This window comes from Aquila chrysaetos, chromosome 9 (genome assembly GCF_900496995.4).
Source record: "Aquila chrysaetos chrysaetos chromosome 9, bAquChr1.4, whole genome shotgun sequence".
In the NCBI taxonomy this organism is placed as follows: domain Eukaryota; kingdom Metazoa; phylum Chordata; class Aves; order Accipitriformes; family Accipitridae; genus Aquila; species Aquila chrysaetos.
In genome coordinates this window covers 40,674,415-40,697,495 of record NC_044012.1, presented here as the reverse complement: position 1 = coordinate 40,697,495, position 23,081 = coordinate 40,674,415, and the positions used below count along the sequence as shown (strand labels likewise).

Genomic DNA, 23,081 nt, shown 5'->3' with positions numbered 1-23,081 from the left:
GACTGTAAAATCCCCTACCCTCTAGTAATCAATTCATACTTGATAAGGAAGGCTGCTAAGAAAGATGGAAAATAGCTCAGTAGTAACAGTTCAGTTCCCAAGACGGCGCTAAACATTATTTAGTCATCTCCATCATAATTAGTAATTGGATTATTTTTCTCATTGAAATAGCCTAAAAAAGCAAATAAATTATGTCACGACATCCCTTCCCTTGCATGTAGTTCCTCTGTATGTTGCCACAATTCATGCAAAACCTGTCCCAGGAAAGAGGATTTTATTAAGTAGCCTGCCTGACAACCTTTGAAACTGAGCCTACAGAAATGCTGCAAACTTAGATAGGACAGCATCAGCTCCATTGCAAGGCCCCTAATTCAGGTGTTGCTTTCCAGCTGACGAGTGCTTGCCTTTGCAATTCCAACGTTTTTTGAAGAAAAAGAAATTTTTTTATATGTAACTGTACTAATTCATTCCTGAGACACTTGCAGACTTGGGAGATTTCTGACAGTTGGAACTAATGCTGTAAACTGACAGCAGCAATAAGTTTTCAACTTCTATATTCCCCCATTGCTAGAGGAATAAGAAATGTACTTAAAAAAACTATTAGCTTTTTCAGATTCAAGCATCATTTCAGATGATGGCTGGACTAATGCCTAAAACAGAACAGGCCCTTCCAGTAGGAAGTTATCACAAGACATGAACTGTAAGTAGCACAAATACAACATATGTTAATTTTTTCTTCAGTGGAACATCAGTCCGAAACTAGAAACAAAAATACCTTAGGCTAGGCTGAGCGGGCTGTAACCGATCCTTTTTAAAGCCACCTGACAAAGGAAGAAGTAAAGGCAAGTTTAAAAGACCTGTGACCAGGACCTCCTTAATCCACTTCCTGGCATGTTATGATTTTATAGCATTAAGAATCACGCCTGAAAGACAATCCAGGCCCACCTTTGGGGGAAAAGTTCCGAAGGGAAAGGGAAACTTCCCACCGGCCAGGCTGTAGCAGACAACCTGCCCGGGAAGGGGCTCTGGCCCCGGCAGGGCCGAGCCGAGCCGAGCCCCCCTGCCAGCGGCTCCGACACCGGCACCGCGGCAGAGAGGTGCCCCCGCCTGACCACCGCTCCCCCGGGGCAGAAGCTGCGGAGAGGCCCGGCCCAGACCGGCGGGGAGGGGAGAGCAGAGCCTAAGCCGGCCGCCGATCCTCACCGCGGCGCGGCTCCACCGGCACCGCCGCCTGCGCAACACAGTCCCAGGCGGCCTCCCGGAACCGCGCTGCCGCCCCGCCGCTGCTGTCCGAGTCCGAGTCCGTGTCCGTGTCCGTGTCCAGGCCCGAGCCACCCCTGGGCGCCGCCATCTTGAAGGCGCGACAGCCGCGGGGCACGCTGGGCGCTGTAGGCCGGCCGGCCGGCCGCGGAGCATGCTGGGGGCTGTAGTCCACCAGGGCTGCCTCCGCCAAGATGTCCGCCACGGGCACCTCCGGCTCTTTCCGACGTGCGGTTTCCTCACTTCTCCGTGAAAGAGGCCGAGCGAAGGCTGCGCTCGCAGGAGAAGCGGGGGGGCTGCAGGCCAGGTCTTCCCCAAATCAAGAAAGCCTGGGAGCGAGCATATAAACGGAAGGAACCGCAAGTAACGGGGTATCGTACGCAGAATCGTGAGATACCGTGAAAAAGGAATATTTACGCTGGATGTTTGTACCAGCCTCCAAAGGAGAGCAGGGCGGACGGTGCTGCCTCTGCTGAGAAACCCCAGAAGGGCAGCGAGGGGTCCCCGGTGGCCCAACCGCTGTTTCCCGCTGCCCGTTCTTCTGGTTTGTGCTACTGGGAAGAGCGGTGCCCACGGATGGAAAATTGCTGGAAGTAAACACGGCTTGTTTTCGCGTCCATCTGTTCCTGAACAGCCTCCTTTCATGTGTGCCGTAGAAGAAAATATCTTAATGTTTCTCAGATGTAACAGCTCACACAAAGTAAGAGTGAAAAACATACCAATGATAACCAGAAAGTCCGTATTGCTTTTGTGTTTGTAGAGAAAGAGAGAATACTTGCCATTAAAGAATAAGGATGTGGAAGGAGTGAGTGACTGTAATAAAATTCTTAGCACTTTATCACATTTTGTGAGATGGTAATTTCACTGCTTCAGAAATACTGACTGACAAATGAAGTTTTTGGTGGGGAGTCAGACATTCTTATGTTGTAGACAGCACAAAAATCTTCCACCTCGAAAGCGTGAGCTGGGATGGGATCCATCTGCTGTAGGAAGTTATCTTTCAAAAGCAGGTGAGAAAAGACACACAAGATTCATTAAGAGGTGTAAAATGTATCAGGCAAAAAGCATCTAATTCCCCCACCTCTGGCAGGGGAAAGAAAACATGCATCTCCTCTGCCTGTGCCTTTTGCTTTGTCCATAAATATGGAACAACAAGTTCCAAGGATAACAAATTGACCTCCAAAAAGGCATTAAAGCTTTAACTCAAAAAAACCTGATGACTGCACGGGAGATGTTCTATTTAGCACTCTTACCCAGCTTGCCTTGGTGGATCTTTCATTAGGCTTAACGATACTCTTCTGGCCATTTCCTTCTAACTGGCTGTTAGAGGCATGGGGATTTCTGTAACAGATTGTGACCGTGTTTCAGCTCGATTATTTGCCTTCACAGATGTCAAGCGGCAGCTGCTTCAAAGCATGTTTTACTCAAGCAGATCAGGCAAAGTTCAGTGTGCTTATGGGCCTACTCTTTGAAATATGGCAGTTTCCAGAGTTACGATCCAGAAAAAAACAGACGAAGGCATGTCACATACCAGAAATAGCTGTATGGTCTCCCACCTTTCTGGTGTGGTATTGAAAACAGAAGTTCTTGGAAATGGCTCTTGCTGAACGAAGGCAAAAGGCCACAGACAGATGGAAACTCTTTCGCATGGAAATTTCAAGGAAGGAAGAGTATTCCCAAATGTCATTTAATACTAAATTAAGATACCGTTGGGTTGAAAATACAAGTAAACCAGGGAGAATTGGTGAGAAAAATACTGATAAGAGGTTCAAGGACTTGGATTCCTGATATATGTATGACTTTCATAATTAAGAATTTTAGGAGGGGGGTTGTGCGTACCATAAATATCAACGTTATGTTTGACAATCTTGTGACTTAGATCATGAAAAAGCGAATAAATCAAAGTGATTTATTCTCATGCACACCATGAGAATGACCTGGCAACCAGGGCACAAGGTTCTTCTAACTCTAAGCAATTACTGGCTACCAATTATGCTGAAGAATGATACACATATCAACATTCGAATATACATGAATATAAATTATATTTCTATTCCCATTATGCACATGATATATAGCTCTTTGAAAGCTGATTTCTTGGCTTCGGTAAGGAAAGTATTCCCTTGCATCACTTAGTGCCATTCAAAGTAATTATCCTTTGCCAATGGGAGTAAATCTGAATGTCCCATCTACGTTCTCCAGCTGAGCTACTGTTTTAGATAACTCTGTTCCCCTCCTATTAACCTTAGCTGTAAATAAGATTAACATTTTCATTCTCTGCTTGTATACCATCTTTTCCATTCATCCAATCTCATTCATTGCCTGTCTCTGGATCTTTTCTATTTTAAAAAGAAAACACTTGCTATAAGTGGAACAGGGGTGCTATGAATAAGACATTATAGAAATGTATAATAGTATCATTCCATTCTTTTGAGACTTAAAACATAAATAAAACGTTAAAATTATCACTGGGCAGTGAAAATATTCCCTGGCTATGTTGTCTATGGCAGTAACTGTATTTCTTTTCAGATTGCTTTAGTTATCGTATGACACCCAAACAATAAAGACTGTTCCAAGCATTACTTATTCCCATGATTATAATACCAAAAATCAACCTTTTTTTACTTTTTCTGTAGATATACACCGTGACTAGTCCAAGCTGGTCCAAATTTCACAAGCTCATCCTTGTTTTAATCAGCATCTGAAGGATACCATTTATACCTCTGGGGCCTTGTTAAATCGGATACTACACTGAGATGCCAAATTTTTGCTTGAATGCTGAGGCTGTGCCAAACCATGCTGCTTTACAGTCTTGTTGAAAGTGAGGTAGCCTACTTCGTTAGAGAAATTTTCACAGACAGCAAATACACTGCTAGCGTGGGTATGACAGCTTTACAACATGTGTCCTAATGCCATAAGCACGATCAGAATCTATCTTCATCTTCACCTCAACTACAAATGTTCCAGTGTGAAACACCAATGCGTACGGCAATTCCAGCCGGGCTCCTGGACGACCACTTTGACATGGGTTTTGCCAAGGCTGTGCGCTGCCAAAAGCAGTATGAAGGCTCAGTACAGCTGTGTTTTTGTATCGCTGAACACTTCCCGGCTTGCGTGTTCCAACCTTCACGCTAGAGCTCTGTAGTCTCAGGCCACCTGTCAGTAGGCAGGCCTCAGACAGTATCCTTGGTCTCTTTCTGACAGGCTCCCTTGGCGCTAACCTCCCTCCACTTTATATCTTAACTATTCCTCATAAGGCTTGCCTTTAGTGGGAGGCCTTGGTTTAGGATTCACCCATTCTCCACTGTGTAAAACAAGAAGCAATTTTGCGAGTTTCTGCCTTGGTATCCTCAGGACTGGTGGGGAGCCCTCAGAGCGGGGACAAAACCATTCAGAGTTGCCTTCTCGGTCACCTCTCTCAGCTCTGACCCACTCCTTCAGACACCAGGTCCCCTCCTCTCCCTCCCTTTTGTCCCTCTCTCTGACTGTGTGGTTTCTCACAGCTGTGTAAAATACCTTTATGAAGCTCTCCGTTCCCATCCTGGAGATGCTCCTCTACTCAGGTCCTAGCGCTCTGCACACACATTTGAACAGTTTGTTTCCCTCAAAGCTGCCGCCTGCCTTCCTTCCTTCCTTCCTTCTCTCCCTGCTTGGGCCGAACATTGCTGCCGTTGATACGAAGTTTTTGCTCTTTTCAGAGGCAGCTGTTTGGACACGGCCCCCGCAACAGCTCACGACGAGCGGGGCAGCGAAACTGCAATAGAAACAGAGCTAAAAATCACAAGGAGCGCGCAGGCAGGGGTTACGACGGCGGCGGCGGGGACAGCCCGAGCGGTTCGCACCGAATCGGTTCCCTCGCTGAGGTAACAACCGGCCGGGGGGGGGGGGGGTGTCTGCTTCGGGGGCTCGGGGGAAGGAAGAGCCGCCCGGCAGCGCTGACCGCCCCCCGGCCCGGGGAGCCCCGCCGCCGCGTTTCCACGGAGCCGTCCGGCGTGGGCAGCGGCGGGAGGGATTCCCGGGCGGGCGGAACGCGGCCCCGCGGTCCGGTGCGGCGGCGGGGAGGCCGGTCCCTTCCGTCAGGGCCGGGCTTCCGGGCGATCAGGTGACGGCGGCGGCGGCGGCGGCTGAGCAGGGGAGCGGCTCGGGGCTGCCGCGGGGGAGCGGCGAGACCCGCCGGTGAGCCGAGCCGAGCGGATCCCGGCTAGTGGCGGAGGGTGGCGGGGTGTGTGTGTGTGTGTGTGGGGGGAAACCGAGGCCGGGCGGCGGCTTTGAGGCGCGAAGGGAGCGGGCCGGGGGCCCGGGAGCCGCGGGAAGGCCGGAGCCGCCTGCGCCCGTTTGCAAACGAACGAGGCGGAGGCGCCCGGAGCGGGACGGGGCCGCCGCGGGAGTCCCGGCCTCGGCCGGCCCGGCTCCGGTCGCGGTCCCGCAGCCCCGGCCCCCCGGCAGGCCCGGTGTGTGCCGCCCTCGGTTCCCGGAGCTCCGGCCGGGGCCCGGCGCCGCCTGCGAGGGTTTTCCCCCGAAATCCCCGTTTTTTAGCGGCTTGCTGGTGCCTGGTCCCCCTCTCTCTGCGGCAAAGCTGAAACCCTCTGCGAGGAGGAGCGCCTGCTTCGCCGTAGATAAATGTCTGGCTCTAGGTATGGTCGTAAAGCATTAGCTTTTGGTACGTGCCATTTTTTTTTTTTTTTTTCTGTCGGGAATTGCTTATTACTTCTTAAACCACGTCAGAACTATTTTATTTTATTTTGCTGCTAACCAGGGTAGCCCACTTCAGGGCACTTAATGTTTTACATAACACTCCAAACCAGGAAAATGCTCAGGCAGTATTACCCAACTGGTTATATCAATTTCCTTTTTTTTTTTTTCCTTTGGACTTTACAAGGGAAGAGGATAGAAATCTTTCTCTGAAGATTTGTGCAACATTTTCTCGGAGTCTATATTATACTTTTATGGAATCGTTAAAAAAAAAGAATTACTTTCATCACTTGTTTTTTTTTGATAGTTTGTCACAATGTCTTGCATTTGCGAGGTATGTTGAATCCTTAAGAGTTGCCAAAACTGCCTTTCAGCAGGGCTCTTATCCTGGAAGCAGCAACTGTGACACAGATGTGCGTTGCAGAATCCCAATTAATGAAATGAGGCCAAGCGAGGGCACGTTGCTCTGTAAGGCAAATGGCTGATTTTGCAAGACCAAATGGTCACACAAACGTATATGTTGGGACCACTTTATGGTAATACTAAAAAGCAGGTGCATGATGCTGTACAGGTTACAGGAAGTGAAAAGATGAACTCAGAAAATGTTTCAGAGGTGTTAAAATGCGACATGTTTGGGGGACAGAATAGAGTAAAAAGGTAGTGAGAGATAAATGTGTATTTAATGATTAACAGTGGGACTTCAGTCATGTGTTTGCCAAGAATATCTACAAATGACTGTCAAGAAGTAAATGTACTTTCTCCTAGGCACTGTCAACAATCATCAGCTAAGGTTACCTGTTCGTTTTACTTGAAGTCCAGGCAATTGTAATAGGTTAAGTATCATGTTTTTGTTAAACTTATGAGTGTGTGTATTTATATAAACTCCGAGCAGTATTTTTAGATTTAGATAGAATTTCTAATGTTTATAAAATTGGTCATATGTGTCTGAAAATGACATTGTCACTGTAGTGATAAGAAAAATCACCTGACAAGTTTTCCTTTTGATTTAAACAGCAAGAAGTTCAGAAACTACGTCAGAACTTGTTTCAGAAACAAACTAGATCTTTTCAATTTCAGTAATCCTAGATAAAATAAGATTCATTAGGAAAGATACATGGAAAAGTGTCTGTCTTGTGGAATTTTACATCTAACAATGCTCATCTTTTCATTTCATTGTTATGTATTAGATATCACAAAGAGGAATAAACTTTGGGTTTTATTAATAAACTAGCCAGAGTCCTATATCCTCACCAGAATTTTTTCTCATTGCTCATGAAAGAAGATTAGAAAGTAAATGCTTCAAACATCCTAATGTTGTAGTGCTGTGAGCATGTATTAGAAAGTAAATGCTTCAAACATCCTAATGTTGTAGTGCTGTGAGCATGTATTAGAAAGTAAATGCTTCAAACATCCTAATGTTGTAGTGCTGTGAGCATGTATTCTACAACTGTTTCATACAGATGACATTAGCTTCTAGTTTATATTCCCTCTGTCTTTCTCAGGTTGAATTATTGTTCACCTGCTGTTCTCCCAGTTTTTCTTGAAGTGTTTCTCTTGTATTTTTAGTGTCAGCTCAGTGAACTTTGGCAAATGCGTAATTTTTCATTTGCTGAGTTTAGAAACGTGATCTTTTACAGTAGCTATTGGGCTTGTGTTTTCCTGGTATGCAGTTTCTCTCACTAGATTTATAGATTTAGTTTTTAAAGTATTGGAGTAAATTTCTTTCTTATTGTCTGTTAGTAAGATTTATACACAGTACATAGACCTTAAAAGTTTCCTGCACTTACTTCTTTTGTGGACCTCCTGTGTTCTCAGTTGTCATGAAGCTTTGAGGTCCTAGTGTGCCATCTGCTTGTCGGAGGTCCAGTTTCACCAGCTCTTTCAGCCACGCTTATTCTTTATGCAACTCAGTGGGATTTGTGCTGAATCCCTAAACACGTATCTTCGCTTCCACGTCTTCTTCATGCTCTGCCAGACTTTTTTTTATTTAGGAAGACTACTTGAAAATGGGTTCTTTGTTTCTTAACCATTCATCTGTTGCCACTCTTGGTTCTTGGATGTAGTAAATGTCAATAATTCAGTCGTTTTCAGAACAACCTGTTGGGATATCATAGGGGTCGTGATTTAAAGGAAATAAACAGTTAAGATGTTTATTACATTATACAGATGGCTTTTAAGTGACAAAGATACTGTTTTCCTGTAAATATATGGAGAGCAAAGAAGCAAGAAAGACAGAAGTTCTTTGAATGCTTGCAGTTAGATCACAGCTGATTTTTATATCCTTTCACTTCTTTTGTTTGTTACTCATCATGCATCTAGGTTTGATTTGGAGACCTGATCTAAAGGACAAGGGTTTAGCAAACCTGGACTGGCATCTCTAAATTCTGTTTACTTAACCCCAAGAGCCATGTTATACCCTAGTGTACTTACAGTCTTCCTTCTGAACTCTAAATCAAAATGAAAATGGTGTTGGTTTGGCCTGTTGTGTTAATTTTTTGTTGATTTTTTAGTTTGTGGTTTGCTTGTGGTTTGTTTGGGGGTTTTTTCCACTAAAAAGTTTTGTCTCAGAGTTTAAGTAGTTCAAGTGACATTTCAACAATTTTAAGCTTGTTCTACACTCGGAACAAGTTGAATTTGCAGTTGAACTTCTACTTTAGGATTCACAGACTATGCTTACAAGTGACAGAATATATGATTATCAAATGTAGCTTTAGTCATTGGGTGCTGTTTTGTGCTTGCTTCTTTGTGTATGTGCAGCGTGATTTGCAGATGAACAGACCCGAACAGCACTTGTTATAGACCTAGTTATGTTAAATGGTATTCCACGGGCAAGAGCAAATGTTTGAGAGAGCTTTTCAGAATAAGATTGATTATTTTTACTGTTGTCTTCTGATATATTTTTGATATTTTAAATTGGTTATATCCTAATAGGTCATCAGGCCCAATCAGCCTATGGAGAAATAATCAGGAGAGGATCCCAGTACAGACGAAGGAATTACCTTCTTCTAGGAGAGAGTAGATTCAGTGCCTATTGTGTTCAATCATTTTGATCTTTCTTCTATCAGCCATCTTTATTCCATTACATTACTGATATTCCTATGGATTTCTCTATCATCCTTTTTCATAACTTAATGATTTATTTATTTTTCATAGTTACTAAAAGCTAAGGGTTTTTGAAGTAGGTGTTTGTGAAGGTACAGATTTCATCTTTTTGCTGAGTCTCCAGATTTCTGGTGTTAAATATATGGAATTTAATTTGGAAAAGGGGACCTTTTCTTCTACATTGGTTTTTGGGGACACAGAAATTCATTTATTTGCCTCTTCTACGCACTTCCCTTGTGTTATATGTCAAGATACAAGAGCCAGACATTTCTTGTGCCCATTCCGTAAAATGATGCTAGTGTTTTTTACAATGCATTGAACTCCTTAGTTTTAAGGTGGTTTTCTCTATTTTGATATTAATTCCCAGCAAATATACATAGGTCCAAGCTGGTAAGTTTTCAAGCGTTAAACTACTGAGCAAGATAGGCTGAAGATTCTGGTAGTATAGATGTGTGAAAAATCCAACTGTCTTTAGCATATAGTTTGTGGGCTGGCAGCATTTCCATCTGCCTTGAACTAACAAGAATTTTAATTTGTACAATGAGCTGCGTTGCTGCTGAGTGTAAATGAAGTCATGGTGTGAAATGCTAAGAGTCAGCACTGCTGGAAGCAATGTATGTTAAAGTACAGCATCTGTGAATACAAAGCTGCCCTTCTGGGACACTGTGCAAAATGATGTAACTGAGTGAAAAAGCTCTGCAAAAATATATTTCACTTGCTGTAATTGAGTGTCTTCGCTGCAATACCTTCATGAGGCTTGAGTATTAAGCTTTCTTGACTGTGCAGTGGGATCATATTATATGAAAAAGCTGTTGACAATAACAGCTAGAGATACTGAGGTTTTATTTTGCTGCCCTGCACCTGTGCTTCAGCACTGCTACAAAGAGGGAACACTAAGGAAAGCCTTTAATGCTTGTGGGGTAAGTTTGCAAAGACATTAGCTTCTGAAAAATCCAGGTTGCCTTTTTTAAAATGCTTAACTGTTTGTACACTTGTGAAAAGTTCAGATAATCACCTGTTTCCCTCTCACAACCTTATCTAGGTATTCATATCCCTGCAGCAGCAACATGATGTCAGAGTTTCATGAAAAGCACAGTGGAATATTTTAAACGTTTTTGTTTTGGTGAATTAATTTCTGTTACTGCTGAAACTCTCTTAGTTCTTGGATTAAAAATCTTGTACTGGTAAAAGTGTTTGTTTCTGGAAATGGAACTGCCTTATGCTGAGTCTCAAAGTTTTAGGTACTGTGGAATTCGCATATCAAGGAATTGGACTGTAGAGGTTGTTGCTACTGAAATAAAGTAAATGGTGTTCTTTGATAAATATGATGATGTTAATGAGAGGTGAAAGCATGTAAGTAAAATTAAAGCACATTAAAGTAAAATTTTTAGTACTTCTGCTTTACTACTAGGTTAGAAATATTTGATAGTTTGAAAGTACTAGAAATGTTTGATAGTCATATCAACATGCTGCTGTGATAGCAGTGATATACTGTTGCTGAGACAAATCAAGTACTTAGCCACCTTTGCTTGCCATTATTATCATTAATATTCCAAACTAATGAACATTGAACTTAAAACTATGCACTAAGTCAGTCTGTCCAAACTGTGAATTGCTTCATGATTAAATCCTCTTTCAGACTGCACTCAGTTATAACTTGTATTGAATTTTTGGAAGAGCATGTATCACTAGGTGAGCTCATTCTTCTCATAACAAGTAGCATTTATGAGAAAATAGGATGGTTTTGTTTTGGCTGTGGATCTCAGTTGCTTATCAGTAACTTTAAAATACAGGTCACGTATCAGCCAGGTCATACTACAGGACTTTAAAGTAGCTTAGTTTCTAAAAAAAGATCCCTCTGGGCTATGTTAAACTAAAACCATCAACAATAGGATTCAAGTGCTGCTTAGATAAATCACTACCAGTTTGGAACAGGACAAAAATGCAATGTTATAATGCCAAGAAGTTATTTGGGGTTTGTTTTTTATTTTTTTTCTTCTCTTTCTTACTGCTAGGATTCCAACAGGAAAATTTTCTCGACCTTGTATCTGGGTAGCTCTTGAGGATGGCAAGCAAAGGACCCACAACTTCTACATCAACAAAGAACTCCAGTACTGGTGGGACCAGTGGCAGCAGTAGCAGTAATGGTGCTGGGGACAATGCTAATCAGGACAACACTTTTGAATGTAACATATGTTTAGACACTGCCAAGGATGCAGTTATCAGCTTGTGTGGACATCTTTTCTGGTAAGTATTCAAGCCCCCACAGATAAACCAGAACACCATATATCTCTCTGATCACATAAAAGCCTATAATTTTTATAATTCTAGATGTCAAATAAAATGTCTTGTATAAAATGAGTAAGGACCATGGTTTTGGTTTAGGAGCAGTTTGGTTTTGCCCCTCAACTGTTTTTCTTTGCTCGTGTTCCAGGGAGTGGGTTTCTTGTGTCTTAAACTTCCTGTATTTTTTGATTATTTTGTAAAAGCAAACAAACAAGCCGCCCCACATAGACAGTTCAGTGTTCATTGGTACTGCTTGGTTATGTGTGTTATTTTATCTGTGCTGTCTAGTCTAGCAGAGGTATCTTGTTCAGACTGAAATTCCTTTCTAACCTATGCATACCCAAACCTGCATCTGAAACTAGGTTCTGGAGGCCAAATTGTAGTTTTCATACTTGCTGCAAGTTTGCTCTTTTTCCCTTTGAAACCATTTAAAAAAAAAAAAAAAAAAAGTTATATAACAAGCTTTTACATGTGGGCTATTTCTATTTTCCCATGGCACTGCAGTTGTAATACTAACTTTTCAGTTCTTTGATCTGACCTGGGAATGTACCACACCAATAAGTGTGCAGCATTTCTTATTTGAGTAACTTGGTCTAGAATATATTCTTTCTTGAACGTTAAGAAGTTATTAAGGATTGACATGGCCAAATGTGGGGGGGGGGGTTTGGTTTATTTTGCACAGTAGGCTAAGTTATGCTCTTTAATAAAAAGGGACCTAAAAGAGCATTTCTTTTCTGTGTAAATGTATGTAACATCTGAAAATCCAGGTTTTTATTTTAGGAGGAGGTGGAAAATCACTTGCTGATGGCATGTTAAGATAAAATCAGATAAAATTATTGCACAAAAAGATTTGGAAGAATGGAACCTTAAAAATAGCGTGTATCTTGACTGAATAGTGTTGTCAAGACCGCTTTGAAAGCAGATGGCTGCTCAGCAGTTTTATCTTGTAGCTTGCTTGTTTGATCTTTTTTAAGTTGCCGTATTAATTTAATCTTAAGAGTAGTTCTGTGTAATGGGAATTTCTCTGCCCTGAGTAATTGGGTCTGATCTGAATAGCTGACCCTGCTCTGAGCGTCAGGTTGGACTAGAGGCCACCTGAGGTACTGTCCAGCCTGAATTATTCCATGATTCTGTGAATGCGGCCAATGTTTTAGCTAAAAGTGTGTGACTTCTGTTAAGATTCTGAAGTCTCATTACTGACATCTTCCTCATTTACATCTTAGCTCAGGGATATCTTTTAATGGTATAGGAAGAGAAAATCTGTACAGTCAACACTAAGATTAATTAAGCCTCCACATGGGCATTTGATATAGATGAGAACCCAGGAATCAAAGGTGATATGCAGAGAATCACGTTAGCAACTTAGTTAGATTGCATAACCTGAAAAGACCAGTGGAGATCGGTCTTTGGCTGTGCTTTCAAAATTATTTTAATGGGAGGTTATGGAACTGGCCCAGCTGGATTCCAGGATTGTTGTCTCCAAGCTGTGCTCTCTGTGGTACACATTATACATCTGTTGGATCAAGTTGTCAGTAACTAATTCCATTTTCCCCTCTTTTTCTGCCTGTGAACAAATTGTCCTGGGAATGCTCACAGTTGGCCTTGTTTACACCAGGTAAGACGGGTTTCCTTTTACTTTGTCTTTCATCAGCTGCTGTTACTCAATAAAGCCCTTGGTTCTCTGGAGTATCCCCCTCTTTTCAAATGCGCTTCTTTCTCTCCAGGGCAACTGCAGTGTGCTAATGCAACTTCATGCGCAACACCTTGCAATCTGCTCTTTCAGCAAAAAGAAAACTTAGATTCTGTTCTGCTTGCCTCCTGCTTTTGAGTTTCTTAAACACTGAGTATTCCCAGTTTTGGTAGAATCACTGTAGGCAGTTAACAGGGATTTAGTCTGCAGGCTGAAGTGTGGAGTGTACTTCTCTTTGCATATGTAGTGTTTTACATTGTGGTACAATTATAGAAAAGATAGATGAAAGGAGGGTATCTACGCTAGCCCTTGGCCTATGGAGGACTGTTGATACTGTTTACTTCTTCATATTTTACTCCGATTGCAGTTCTGAATGCATACACATTGGCAGGTGGATTGTAGCAGAACAACAGCCAAAATGCTAACTCCACTTCGGAGAGTGCTTGGCACTTATTAAAATGTTTTGCTTCATGGCTTTCTGAGAAATTGCTAAAGCCTCTGTGCCTGACTGCAAATGAGGTTTGCATGTTGCTGTTTTCATGGTCTTTTATTAGTTTTCTTATGATCTCCTTTCTTTTAGTGGCTAGAGACCAGGCCAAACAGACAAGTGTGTCCTGTATGCAAAGCAGGAATCAGTCGAGATAAAGTTATTCCTCTGTATGGAAGAGGTAGCACTGGGCAACAGGACCCCAGGTAAGAAATCTAAATACAACTGTTTTTGTGTGAAAACTAAAGATGAAACTTTAGTTTAAGGTCTTAAGATGAAACTATCAAAGTGCTGGATTCACAATTTGAAATACTTTGTCGAAAGACAGATAGAACTGACGTTTCTGCCAAATATTTGTGGCTTTTTCAGGGCCTGGGTTTGCACACCTTATTTTGTGTTCAGCTGGCAATTTATTTTAATTTGGATTGGGTGTTAATTATCAGTTACAAGTGGCAGGTTGCAATGAATGTTATCTGACTGGAGAAGCTTATATAACATATTAATGTCTTCAGTTTCTAGCCTTTGCAATGGGACTTTGTTTTTCAAATGTGCAGTATCTTAATTCAGCGATGTGATACGAAGGTTCATAAGCTGGGTGGTCTACTTGTTCACATGCTACCTCCAGCTCTGCTGCAGCATGGCCCTGTGAGAGCATGCTCTGTGTTTGTTCTGTTTTATTAGCCAGGCTATTGCAGATACTATTGTCATGTATCCTTGCACTTGAGCTAATTTCACAACTTCCTGCAGAGAGAAAACTCCGCCCCGACCCCAAGGACAGAGACCTGAACCAGAGAACAGAGGGGTACGTGAAAAAACAAGCTCAAGCAGCTAAGTTGTTTTATTGATCGTGGTATTTATTCATCCTGGAGGATATAATGTGTGCCTGAGATCCTGTGTGAGGATCCTATAGCTTAAGTTTCTTGCTCGTCCCCAGTAGGTTGTTCATGAATAGTTGATAGCTGCAGTGTGGCAGAAAACTCCATTCCTATTGTCCTCTTTAGCATCCCAAAGAATAGGCTAACTTGAATCGTGAAAAAAGCCCTGTGTGGCATCACTGGAAATGCTCTTCATACTTAATTGTTCTCCATTTATAAATACAAGGAACACTTTGCTTTGAAAATTCTTTGTGGAGGTATATTTCTATCAGACTATACCTGTCATGGAAATATATAATCCATGTGTGAACTTACTTTTTTGGCATGGACACCTGCGTCTAGCACTTCCATGGGATGTTACTGTACCATGGCATTGCAAGCAAAAGAATGTAGCTGTCTGTTGGATACATACTAATTTGAAGAGGGATCTGTGGTTTTGTTGAGGAGATTACATAGAGTGAATGTAAACAGCAGCTGGCATAGGTTGAACAGATGTGGGGCAGACCACAGTGTTCTTTAGCATGATGGCAGCGAGCATGACCTGATGAAACAATTGCCTATTTCCGTGTAACTCAGCCTAGGGTCCTTGGAGAGCATTTGTATACCTCATGCTTCAAGCAAACAACTCTACTGGGTGTGATTAAGGAACATTTCTGTATTGAATGTATTGGGAGCTCAGTTGTTCTCTCTTGCTAGGGAGTTGCCTTCTTATTAAATCAGCTGCTATACCTCGTTTGAACCTTTTAGCTGGTGCTGCTGTAAGTCAGAGGAACCTGGTATGAAGACACAGCAGTAGTGATGCTGCCCTCCTGTTTCCTACAGCTGCAGGACCTGCCATGCAGAGTGCTTTGCTGTCCCTGATAGTTAATGGCAAAATCCTTGAGAGGAGTCATAGTCAAAAGACTAACTCCTCAAATCAAGGATCAACCCAGAAATGTCTGGCTTTTATTACACGAGTGAGATCATCTTTGTCCTCCCACTGTTTGGAGGTGATAGACCAGAGGGTTTTTCAGAATTGGTAGCCCTGTTTTAATTCTGAGACGAGAGGACAGTTTGCTGGATTGCTGAACATGGCAACTGTGAGCTCTCCACAGTTTTCAAACATGACGCAACTACTTAGATTCATATACAGTTGGGTCTCAAATAGTACACTGCTTTTATACAGTAGAATTCATCTTGATTCAGAAGATTGAGCTTTTGACTTGATGTGGTATTTTAGTCTGAATCCCATAGGGGTCAATGTTGTTGCATTGTAACTCTTCCTTTTTTCCTCCTTTCCTTGTGTCTTGCATTCCTGCCCCAGATGACTTTATCTGCCACCTTAATTAGAGTCCCCCTAGTAATTTTTTTTTTTTTGTACTGTTCTTCTCTATAATGCTCTGTGCATCGCACTTATCACTTTACTGAATGTTTAAATGATGCACGTGTCATGAAAATCAATGCATATTATTTTTTTACAATGCCTTTCTTATATGGCTAATAGCTATTAATACAGAATTATTAATATATTGTTAAGACATTCTAAATAGAATTGGTAATGTTGATTTTGATATATTGTCAGGTATATACTATTGTAAGTTGAGAAACGTTACAGAAACGCTTTTATTAATTTGTGGCCTTCAAGCAAGAACTGTTGTTCCTAGTTTTCATTTTCTCAGACTTTTGGGTTGCTCTGGCAAGTCTGCTACTGTGTGAAACATTTTAAAACCAAGAGAACTAAGAAGGTATTTAACAATAGTGTGGCAGACTGAAAGTTGCCAGACAGCATGATACTCCTTCAGCTGTAGGAAAGCCAGTGAGAGGGAGTGTCTGCGCATTTAGAAAATATTCTGAAATAGACTTTAAATGATTGGTACCTTTTTTTCTCTTCTGTTGCTTTGTTCTCTGCAGGGATTCCAGGGCTTTGGGTTTGGGGATGGTGGCTTCCAAATGTCATTCGGCATTGGGGCGTTTCCCTTTGGTATATTTGCAACAGCTTTCAACATAAACGACGGGCGACCTCCTCCAGGTACCACGCATTCTATCTTCTCCGAGAGTCCTGTCACAAACAGATGTTTTACAAACTCCCTTGTAACTTTTAAACAAATAGCCTGCTAAATGACAAAACTTTCTGAACAGTAAAGTAAGTCACTGTTGTAACTAGAAACACAAAATGAGGAAAAACATCTGGTAGAGAACGTAGTCTATGGTTTACACGTTTTGTACGAGTGCTTATAGAAGAAGCAAGTTTGTTACTTCCCTGTGATTTGCTGAAGGCCCTCCTGAGAGGACAGTAGAACTGGAGAGGGATGGTGGCACTGGAGGCTTCTCCCTTTTAATTCAAATGTCTCCTCTGGTACTCCAGTGGACTCCCTTTGAAAAAATGAGACAAATTGGACTAGAGTTCTAATAATAATAAAAAGGAGTCAGTAGGGGTGTATGAAGGAGACCCATATTTTGAAAACAGCAGGAAAGGACCATTTCCTGAAAGATGAGAAGGAAAAATTTAAACTGGTGTACTGTACCACAAAACAATGACAGCAAAGATTGTTCCTTTTTCAGAAATTTATCTCCGAGACAGTCATCTGTATTCCACAAGAAGTAGCATTCTGGTGAGGTGATTTCACTGTTTTTAATTAAGAAAAAACAGTTGGGTTACTCCAAGTAGTGGCCTTGCTCTCTAAAAATTAAGTAATCCCCGGAAAACCTCCTTCCCATCTGCACTGTAGACAAACTGAGTCTACCTGTTTCGAACAAGAAAACCTACTGTCCAGGATTTTCTGGACTTCCTCTGCGAAAGGTTGTGCCTGTCAAATCTTCTTCACCGTGTCATATGGCATAGGAATTATGAGAAACAGAAACATTCTTCATGTCACGCCTGTGTTGCCAATGACCTGTGCTGTCCTTGGGTCGAATTAACTTGCCTATTAACTATACTTCAGTGTACACTGAAAATTTGTGTGGAGGTGTGACTAAGCTAAGGAATATGTAAATATATGCTGTTGTAACAGCCATAATGTAACCAACTCCTTTATCTGCTTTTCATCTGTGGATTCAATACAGCAGTTCCAGAAAGGCATGGCTTGAGCTTTAGAGCTCGTGTGTTTTACAGTAGTTCTCTTGGTCAAGGCTACACATGCAGTTTTGACCGTTTTACCATTTCCTTATTCAGACATGTTTCACCTTGATGGGCAGGAGTGCTCAGGCAGAGGTGGTAAAGTTCCTTAGGATGGAAACAGTGAACTTAGCTCAGCAGTCAACAGTGAACTAAGCAGTGAACTTGGCTCAGCACTGTTCCCAGAAGTACTCCGAGCAGAGCTGTGTGTACTCTAGCACTTGGAGCTGCCTGCTGCTATTAGTCATGAGCAGGTTTACCACAAGTGCTGCTTCAGGGAGCTGATGCTTGTCCTCCTTCCGATTATCTAGTATGGCTGGCCAGTCTGAGGGTAGGAAATAGCAACAGTTTCTCACTAAGTAGATTCCTTGCATATTTTTCAATTTATTAATGTATTGCATTCAGAATATACATGATTCTGGAGAAGAGGAAGGAGCTGAACTGGTTTTGTTTTTTTTACTTCTTGTTTTCCAGCTGTTCCAGGGACTCCTCAATATGTGGATGAGCAGTTCCTATCCCGCCTTTTCCTGTTTGTGGCTCTGGTGATAATGTTCTGGCTGTTGATTGCATAAATCTTTTCCATTATTCTGTATATTCATGGCCAACAAGGCCACTGAAACAGTTACAAACTGCATCCCCATCCCATTTTAAACCTCTTGGTGTCTGGTTCCGTAGCTAACTATGGGCTTCAGGACTTGGTCGTACTACAGCACAACGAGGAATCTCGCATTTTGCACCAGAGTTGGAAATTAAACATTGGTTAAAAAGCGTATTTCAGCTCGGCTATCTTGTACAACAGGTTCCTGCTGCAAACCATGGGCCTAGCTTTGAGCTCCGCTCCTAAAAGGAGTGCTGCTTTGAAATCCTGTGCCAATCAGCGACACCAGGTTTATGTGAAAGACGGTTGCCCCAAGGTAGACTGGGCAGGTAAGGAAACTTCTGCAGTGTGATCAGTATCTCATGCTCGGTAACCACGATGGATCTGCCAGAGCTGCGGATGTTATTTAATGTCTTCACATCAACATCCAACCTTCTTCAGGAAGCGATCTGCAGCACTGCTGAGACTCTTTGGGCACAGCACGTGATGCAAATGGAACCAGATTTGGAGACTGATTTCTTTTCTTGCTGTTATTTCCCGGCGTGATGGAAAACCCCTCCTGAAGCGGTTCTAACGGCTGTTAGAAGAAGGGATACAAATTTATGCTGCAATTTTTTATAGCCTGAATTTGCTGGAGCCAGACACTGGAAGATTCTCTCGTTGTGGAGCCGGGTGGGGTTGCCGAACAGTACGATGCACCTGTCTGCCTCACCCAGCCCAGTTCCTCACTGACAAAACAGTGTTGTCTTCCTTGGTTCTGCGCAGCAGCCTGTGGCTGCACTTACGGATAATCCCCTCACAACCTTGTCACTGTAGCTACATTTATTCTTCCCAAGGCTTTGAGACTTTCTACGGAAGGTCATGTACTCCAAATAAAATCCTATTACAGATCTGAGATCAGCTTGTTTGGGGAGAGGAACAAAAGGCATCTTTATGTGAGTTTTGAGGTTAAACTTGCCATACTGTAAAATTATACAGGAGGAAAAATGAGATCCTGCCTTTGCTAGCACGTGCCACAGTAGGGAACGTTTGGAAGAGCTGCTCTCTACAGGTGCATACAGCTACTCTGTGCCACAGCAGAATGGCTATAGTGCAAGAGTCTCTGCAGTATCTACCAAAGATATTAATTTGAAGTGCTGGAGGAGACCACAACCATTTATGTGCTGAGGGGAGAATATTTCAGAAGGTGAGCACTCTGTAGCCCTTTTGGAATCCTGTTGGGTATACAGCTTTAAAGAGTACTCCTGATGTATTTGTGTAGATTCCTTCAGAAGAGCAGATACGAGAGATTCCCTAGCAAGATGAACAGTTTTCATATTTCTCTGACTAGGCAATTCCATTTTTTTTTCTCTTATTGTTTTTAGATTATTTTGATTCAGATCACTGATAGTCGTAATGATTTCCTGCAAGATCAATATTGTGACTCCCCTGGCAATAGACAGACAACTGACAAAACAAATGAACTCATAGAAATTTTGTTTCAATAGCTAGGGTTTTTCTAGCGTATGGATGAGGTTCCTGGCCAGGACATGTTAATTAATTGTTGTAGGAGCTTATTTATGTAATTATAAACTGTTCACTTTTAGTATCAAGACAGAGGATGACTGAAGTTTAACTTGCCTACCTCCAAAATTCCATCTGGCAAGTAGAATGTTGCAAAGCTTCTGCAGTGTTTTGCCGCACCTAGCCAAATTTATACCTGACTTGATGATAATCTGGCAGAATATATTGCTCAACTACAAATAGTTGAAGCGGTGCTTCAACTTTTGTTGTGTGACACTTTCGAGAAGCTTAACTTCTTTTTCATATGGTTCTTCTCAAGTGCGTAACTTTGTAACTAGGTCCCTTTCTAGGAGAAAGGCTATTTATTGCATTCTTAGAAGCGACTGGCTGTAGTACAACGTCGCAGCTTTGACTACCTTTCATGAGCAGGCAGCACCACCTGCTGATGAAAAGGGAAAGTTCATGTCATAGTAAAAGGGATGGTTTTCCTTCTCCTTTTTGTATTAAGAAACTCGATGCTAAGAGCAGAGGTTATCCAGGGAGGAGCAGGGTATCCCTTTAAAGCCTTTTTCTGATAAAGAGGACAGTAAAGTGACTGTAATAGGTTCAAGAGGTATTGAAACTGATTTAACTAACATTTATGTTTTAAAATACAGAATTTTAATGACTCGGGTTTTTTTTCCATCTGTTGGTGAGGGACATAATGGATTTAGACGGAGGTGGCTGCAGAAACATGACTGAGTCTCCTTATTTTCTGGCAATCCAAAAATGAAATAGTCTAAAAGTGTTAACGCTTTCGTTCCTACCTTTTTCTTGGTGTGCTTTTTTGTATCGTACCACTTTCCCCTCCTTGTACTCAGACTGCACACAGCCCGTAATGGCTTGTTTAGTGCATTACCATTACTGTTCACTAATTTTCACTGTTGTGAAAGTGATTTAGAATTAAAAAATGGTTTTACATTGACCGGCGTGCGCCGCCATTCCTTTGCGCTTCGCGGACGGACTGAGGTGAGGCGCTGGCCCGGGCCCTTACCTCGAGGATGAGGAACCCGTCGCTGGTCCGTGCCTCGGGAAGCGGCGGGGACGGGGACGGGGGCTCACTTCTCCCTCCCCGGGGCAGCGGCGAGGCCGGGGGCAGCGGCCGGTGGGGCCGGGTCGGCCCCGCCACAGGCGTAGGCCGAGCGACGGGAGCTGCCGCGCCCGCCCGGCCCGCCGCCCGCCCCGGCACGTGGTGGGAGGGGCCGGGAGGCGTGGCCTCGCTCTCACTGGTCCTCGCCGCGGAAGGGGCGGAACGTTCACCGCTGAATAGCGCGGGGATTGGCCTGCGGCCGTGAGGGGGGCGGAGTGCCGATTGGCCTGCGGCGAGGCAGGGGGCGGGGCGATATCTACCCTCGGGGCGGGGTACGGCGTTGAGATAACGGCCAAGGGGAAGAGCCGGGCGGCGGGGGAGCGCGGCCGCGCTCCCGGACCAGGTGCGGCGTGACCCACCGCGCGTTCCGTAGGGGCTGACGTCGGCGCGGGCGAGCCCCGGGACGGCGGCGAGGCCGGCGCGGGATGGAGGGGCTGCCAGGTGAGGCTGCCGGGCCCGGCCGGGCCGGCGGGGACCGCTGCCGCCCTCCGTGACAGCGGGGCGGGTGTAGGTGAAGGCCGCGGCTCTCCACCGGCGGTGTGGTGGGGGCCGCAGGTGAGGGGCTCGGTGGAGAAGGGGGGACGGGGACGACGGACCCTCTCCCGCGGGGCAGCCGGTTGCCTGAACCTGCGCCCCGGCTCGGCTCTGGGGCTGCGCCGTGCCTTCCCGCCCCGGGGGGCGGCCGGCTACCGGGCGCGGCATCCTGTAAGGCGGTTGCCCGGTGGGGCCGGCTGGTCGCCCTCGGCCTCGTCCCTGCCCCGGTGCCGCCTTCCCCGGCGAGGGTCGGCTGGCCGGTGCTGGAGGAGCTGCTGGTTTTCCTCGCTGGCCCCCTCTGTGACATTCCTCCCGCCCTGGGGGACTCGACAGACCTGTTCCATGGATGATGTCCGTTTGCTTTTCCTTCGCGCTATTTCCTGCTCTGGTTTTTTTGGGGTTTTGGTTTTTTTTTTTTTTTCGTTTCCGTCGCTTCTCCTGGATACTTAACCCATTTCGGTTGAATATAGGACTGTTCGTTTCTGTTTGTGAGCTAATCGGCCTTTCTGGGTGCAGTTAAACAGCTGTAGCACTGCAGCTAAAAGTAAGGGGACTGCTACCTGGACTTCAGAAGCCGATGGGTAAATCTCGGTGTGACGGTTGCAGAGGAGTATCCGTCTGTTGCTTTTCATCAGCCGTGGTGTACTTATTAAATTCCTTCAAATAGGATCCACTGCCTGTATTCACATTTGCATCTTGCGCTCGTGGCACCAAACGGGAGGAGATGGAGCTGCAGGATGTCTGGTTTGCAGGCTTTTTTGGCCTGTAGCGTGGCAGCAATTCCAGAAGTTCAGCTGACTTCGATCTAGGGCTTGCGCTGCTCGGAGAGGAGAGCGTCGGCTGCCCGTGCATTGAGGCACAGGCACACGTGGCTTTGCCTTTTATTTCCGAGCGTGTTTGGTGTGCTGAAAAGCAATTTGCTATGTAGAAGGACGTGGGTAGTGCCAGCTTTTTCCATGTTTCTCCTAACCCTTACCCTGTTGTGCTGATCTGCGGTCAGGTGCCGTTCTCAGCGTTCCAGATAGCAGGAGGACGTGGACAAACTCCCAGGTGTGGAGCTGGTGCTTAGCTGGGTACTGACGCAGCAACTTACACCAAATATCACATTTGAATGAATTCTGTCTAGCCCTAGAGTCTGTATGGTGACCTTTGTGGGTACTGCCGATCTGCTGGTGAGGGTGGTGCTTGCTCATGGTTGAGCAACAAGTTTTCTCTCTGAAATAGCTATTTGTGTAAAACATACAAGGAAATCTTCACCTTGGTTAGTTTTAAACCTTGTCGTTGACCTACACAGTGGTGTAAAAGTGCACAGAAGGCTGATGGCTTCTGTTCTGTGTCATTTCAAGGAACTTAACCTTGGTATCAACTTGCCTGAGCAACTAGCGAGTTTTAACGTTCTTTGGAAAATGGAAGTCCGTGGTTAGTGGTTTTCCTTCTCTAAGCGCGCTTCTTTCCTTATGCAATCTTACTGCGAGTAAACTTTTGGTAGCAGGAGGAAACAGCTTTGAGATCTGCCCAGCTATGTAATGTGTTCCTTGCGCCATCCTGCGCTCACCCAGATCCTTGGCTCTTTAATACGCCCGCACAGTTGTTTGGATTTTGGGTAGCATTTATCTGTGTGCCAAATGCTCTTTGTGCACGAGTTTTCATACTGTTTTTCCTAGCTTGCGTGCATCTAAGTAACAAGGTCTCTCTGGGGCTTTATGGCAGTTCTAGCAGAAACTATTGTAACTATATTATAACTATTACAAGTATTTTCTGAAAGGGCAATAGGCCAGTAGCATCAACCCGTCTTCCTAAGTGTGACGGTTCTCTGGTGTTGGCTGTACAG

The 23,081-nt window shown here is 44.0% G+C and overlaps 3 protein-coding genes and 1 long non-coding RNA gene across 16 annotated transcripts in view; 2 read left to right on the top strand and 2 right to left on the bottom strand.

Moving 5' to 3' along the window:
- C9H12orf43 (chromosome 9 C12orf43 homolog) overlaps window positions 1-1,507 on the bottom strand; it is a 29,901-nt gene extending 28,394 nt beyond the window's left edge. For 4 of the 9 annotated variants that reach the window (XM_041125779.1, XM_041125773.1, XM_041125775.1 and 1 more), the window contains exons 1-2: window positions 1,204-1,385; window positions 776-821 (exon numbers count right to left, since the gene is read on the bottom strand). In XM_041125779.1, the coding sequence (XP_040981713.1) occupies window positions 776-821; window positions 1,204-1,351 (194 nt within the window). In that variant the 5' untranslated portion in view covers window positions 1,352-1,385. Of the gene's footprint in view, window positions 1-775; window positions 822-1,203 lie in introns of all 9 variants that reach the window. The other 5 variants (XM_041125776.1, XM_030026523.2, XM_041125774.1 and 2 more) reach the window with 3 other exon arrangements.
- A 3,593-nt stretch (window positions 1,508-5,100) lies between these two features.
- Window positions 5,101-20,551, top strand: RNF185 (ring finger protein 185). 5 transcript variants are annotated; one of them, XM_030026526.2, is made up of 8 exons: window positions 5,372-5,436; window positions 5,797-5,920; window positions 11,070-11,301; window positions 12,937-12,955; window positions 13,611-13,723; window positions 14,265-14,319; window positions 16,283-16,400; window positions 17,961-20,551. In XM_030026526.2, exons 3-8 carry the CDS (start codon window positions 11,120-11,122, stop codon window positions 18,056-18,058), a joined length of 585 nt encoding a protein of 194 aa, XP_029882386.1. In that variant the 5' UTR covers window positions 5,372-5,436; window positions 5,797-5,920; window positions 11,070-11,119; the 3' UTR covers window positions 18,059-20,551. The 5 variants fall into 5 exon arrangements, with proteins under 5 accessions (XP_029882388.1, XP_029882384.1, XP_029882386.1 ...); XM_030026525.2 differs by having other exon boundaries at window positions 5,373-5,436; window positions 5,797-5,894; XM_030026528.1 differs by lacking the exons at window positions 5,372-5,436; window positions 5,797-5,920 and adding an exon at window positions 5,101-5,123.
- Window positions 6,993-20,734, bottom strand: LOC115346458. Its single transcript, XR_003925144.2, has 3 exons — window positions 20,621-20,734; window positions 16,249-16,430; window positions 6,993-8,049 (listed from the first exon to the last, which is right to left on the bottom strand). It is a non-coding gene; the product is annotated as an uncharacterized LOC115346458 (long non-coding RNA).
- Window positions 20,735-21,002: 268 nt separating this feature from the next.
- LIMK2 (LIM domain kinase 2) overlaps window positions 21,003-23,081 on the top strand; it is a 32,701-nt gene continuing 30,622 nt past the window's right edge. The window contains exon 1 of the mRNA XM_030025894.2: window positions 21,003-21,157. Within this exon, the coding sequence (XP_029881754.1) occupies window positions 21,142-21,157 (16 nt within the window). The 5' untranslated portion in view covers window positions 21,003-21,141. The remainder of the gene's footprint in view (window positions 21,158-23,081) is intronic.

Excerpts from the sequence above, each read along its gene's own strand:
- RNF185 (XM_030026528.1), top strand. The coding sequence starts at position 11,120 with ATGGCAAGCAAAGGACCCACAACTTCTACATCAACAAAGAACTCCAGT. Across the intron at positions 13,724-14,264 it reads ACTGGGCAACAGGACCCCAG|AGAGAAAACTCCGCCCCGAC; the intron begins GTAAGAAATCTA and ends AACTTCCTGCAG. Across the intron at positions 16,401-17,960 it reads CGACGGGCGACCTCCTCCAG|CTGTTCCAGGGACTCCTCAA; the intron begins GTACCACGCATT and ends CTTGTTTTCCAG.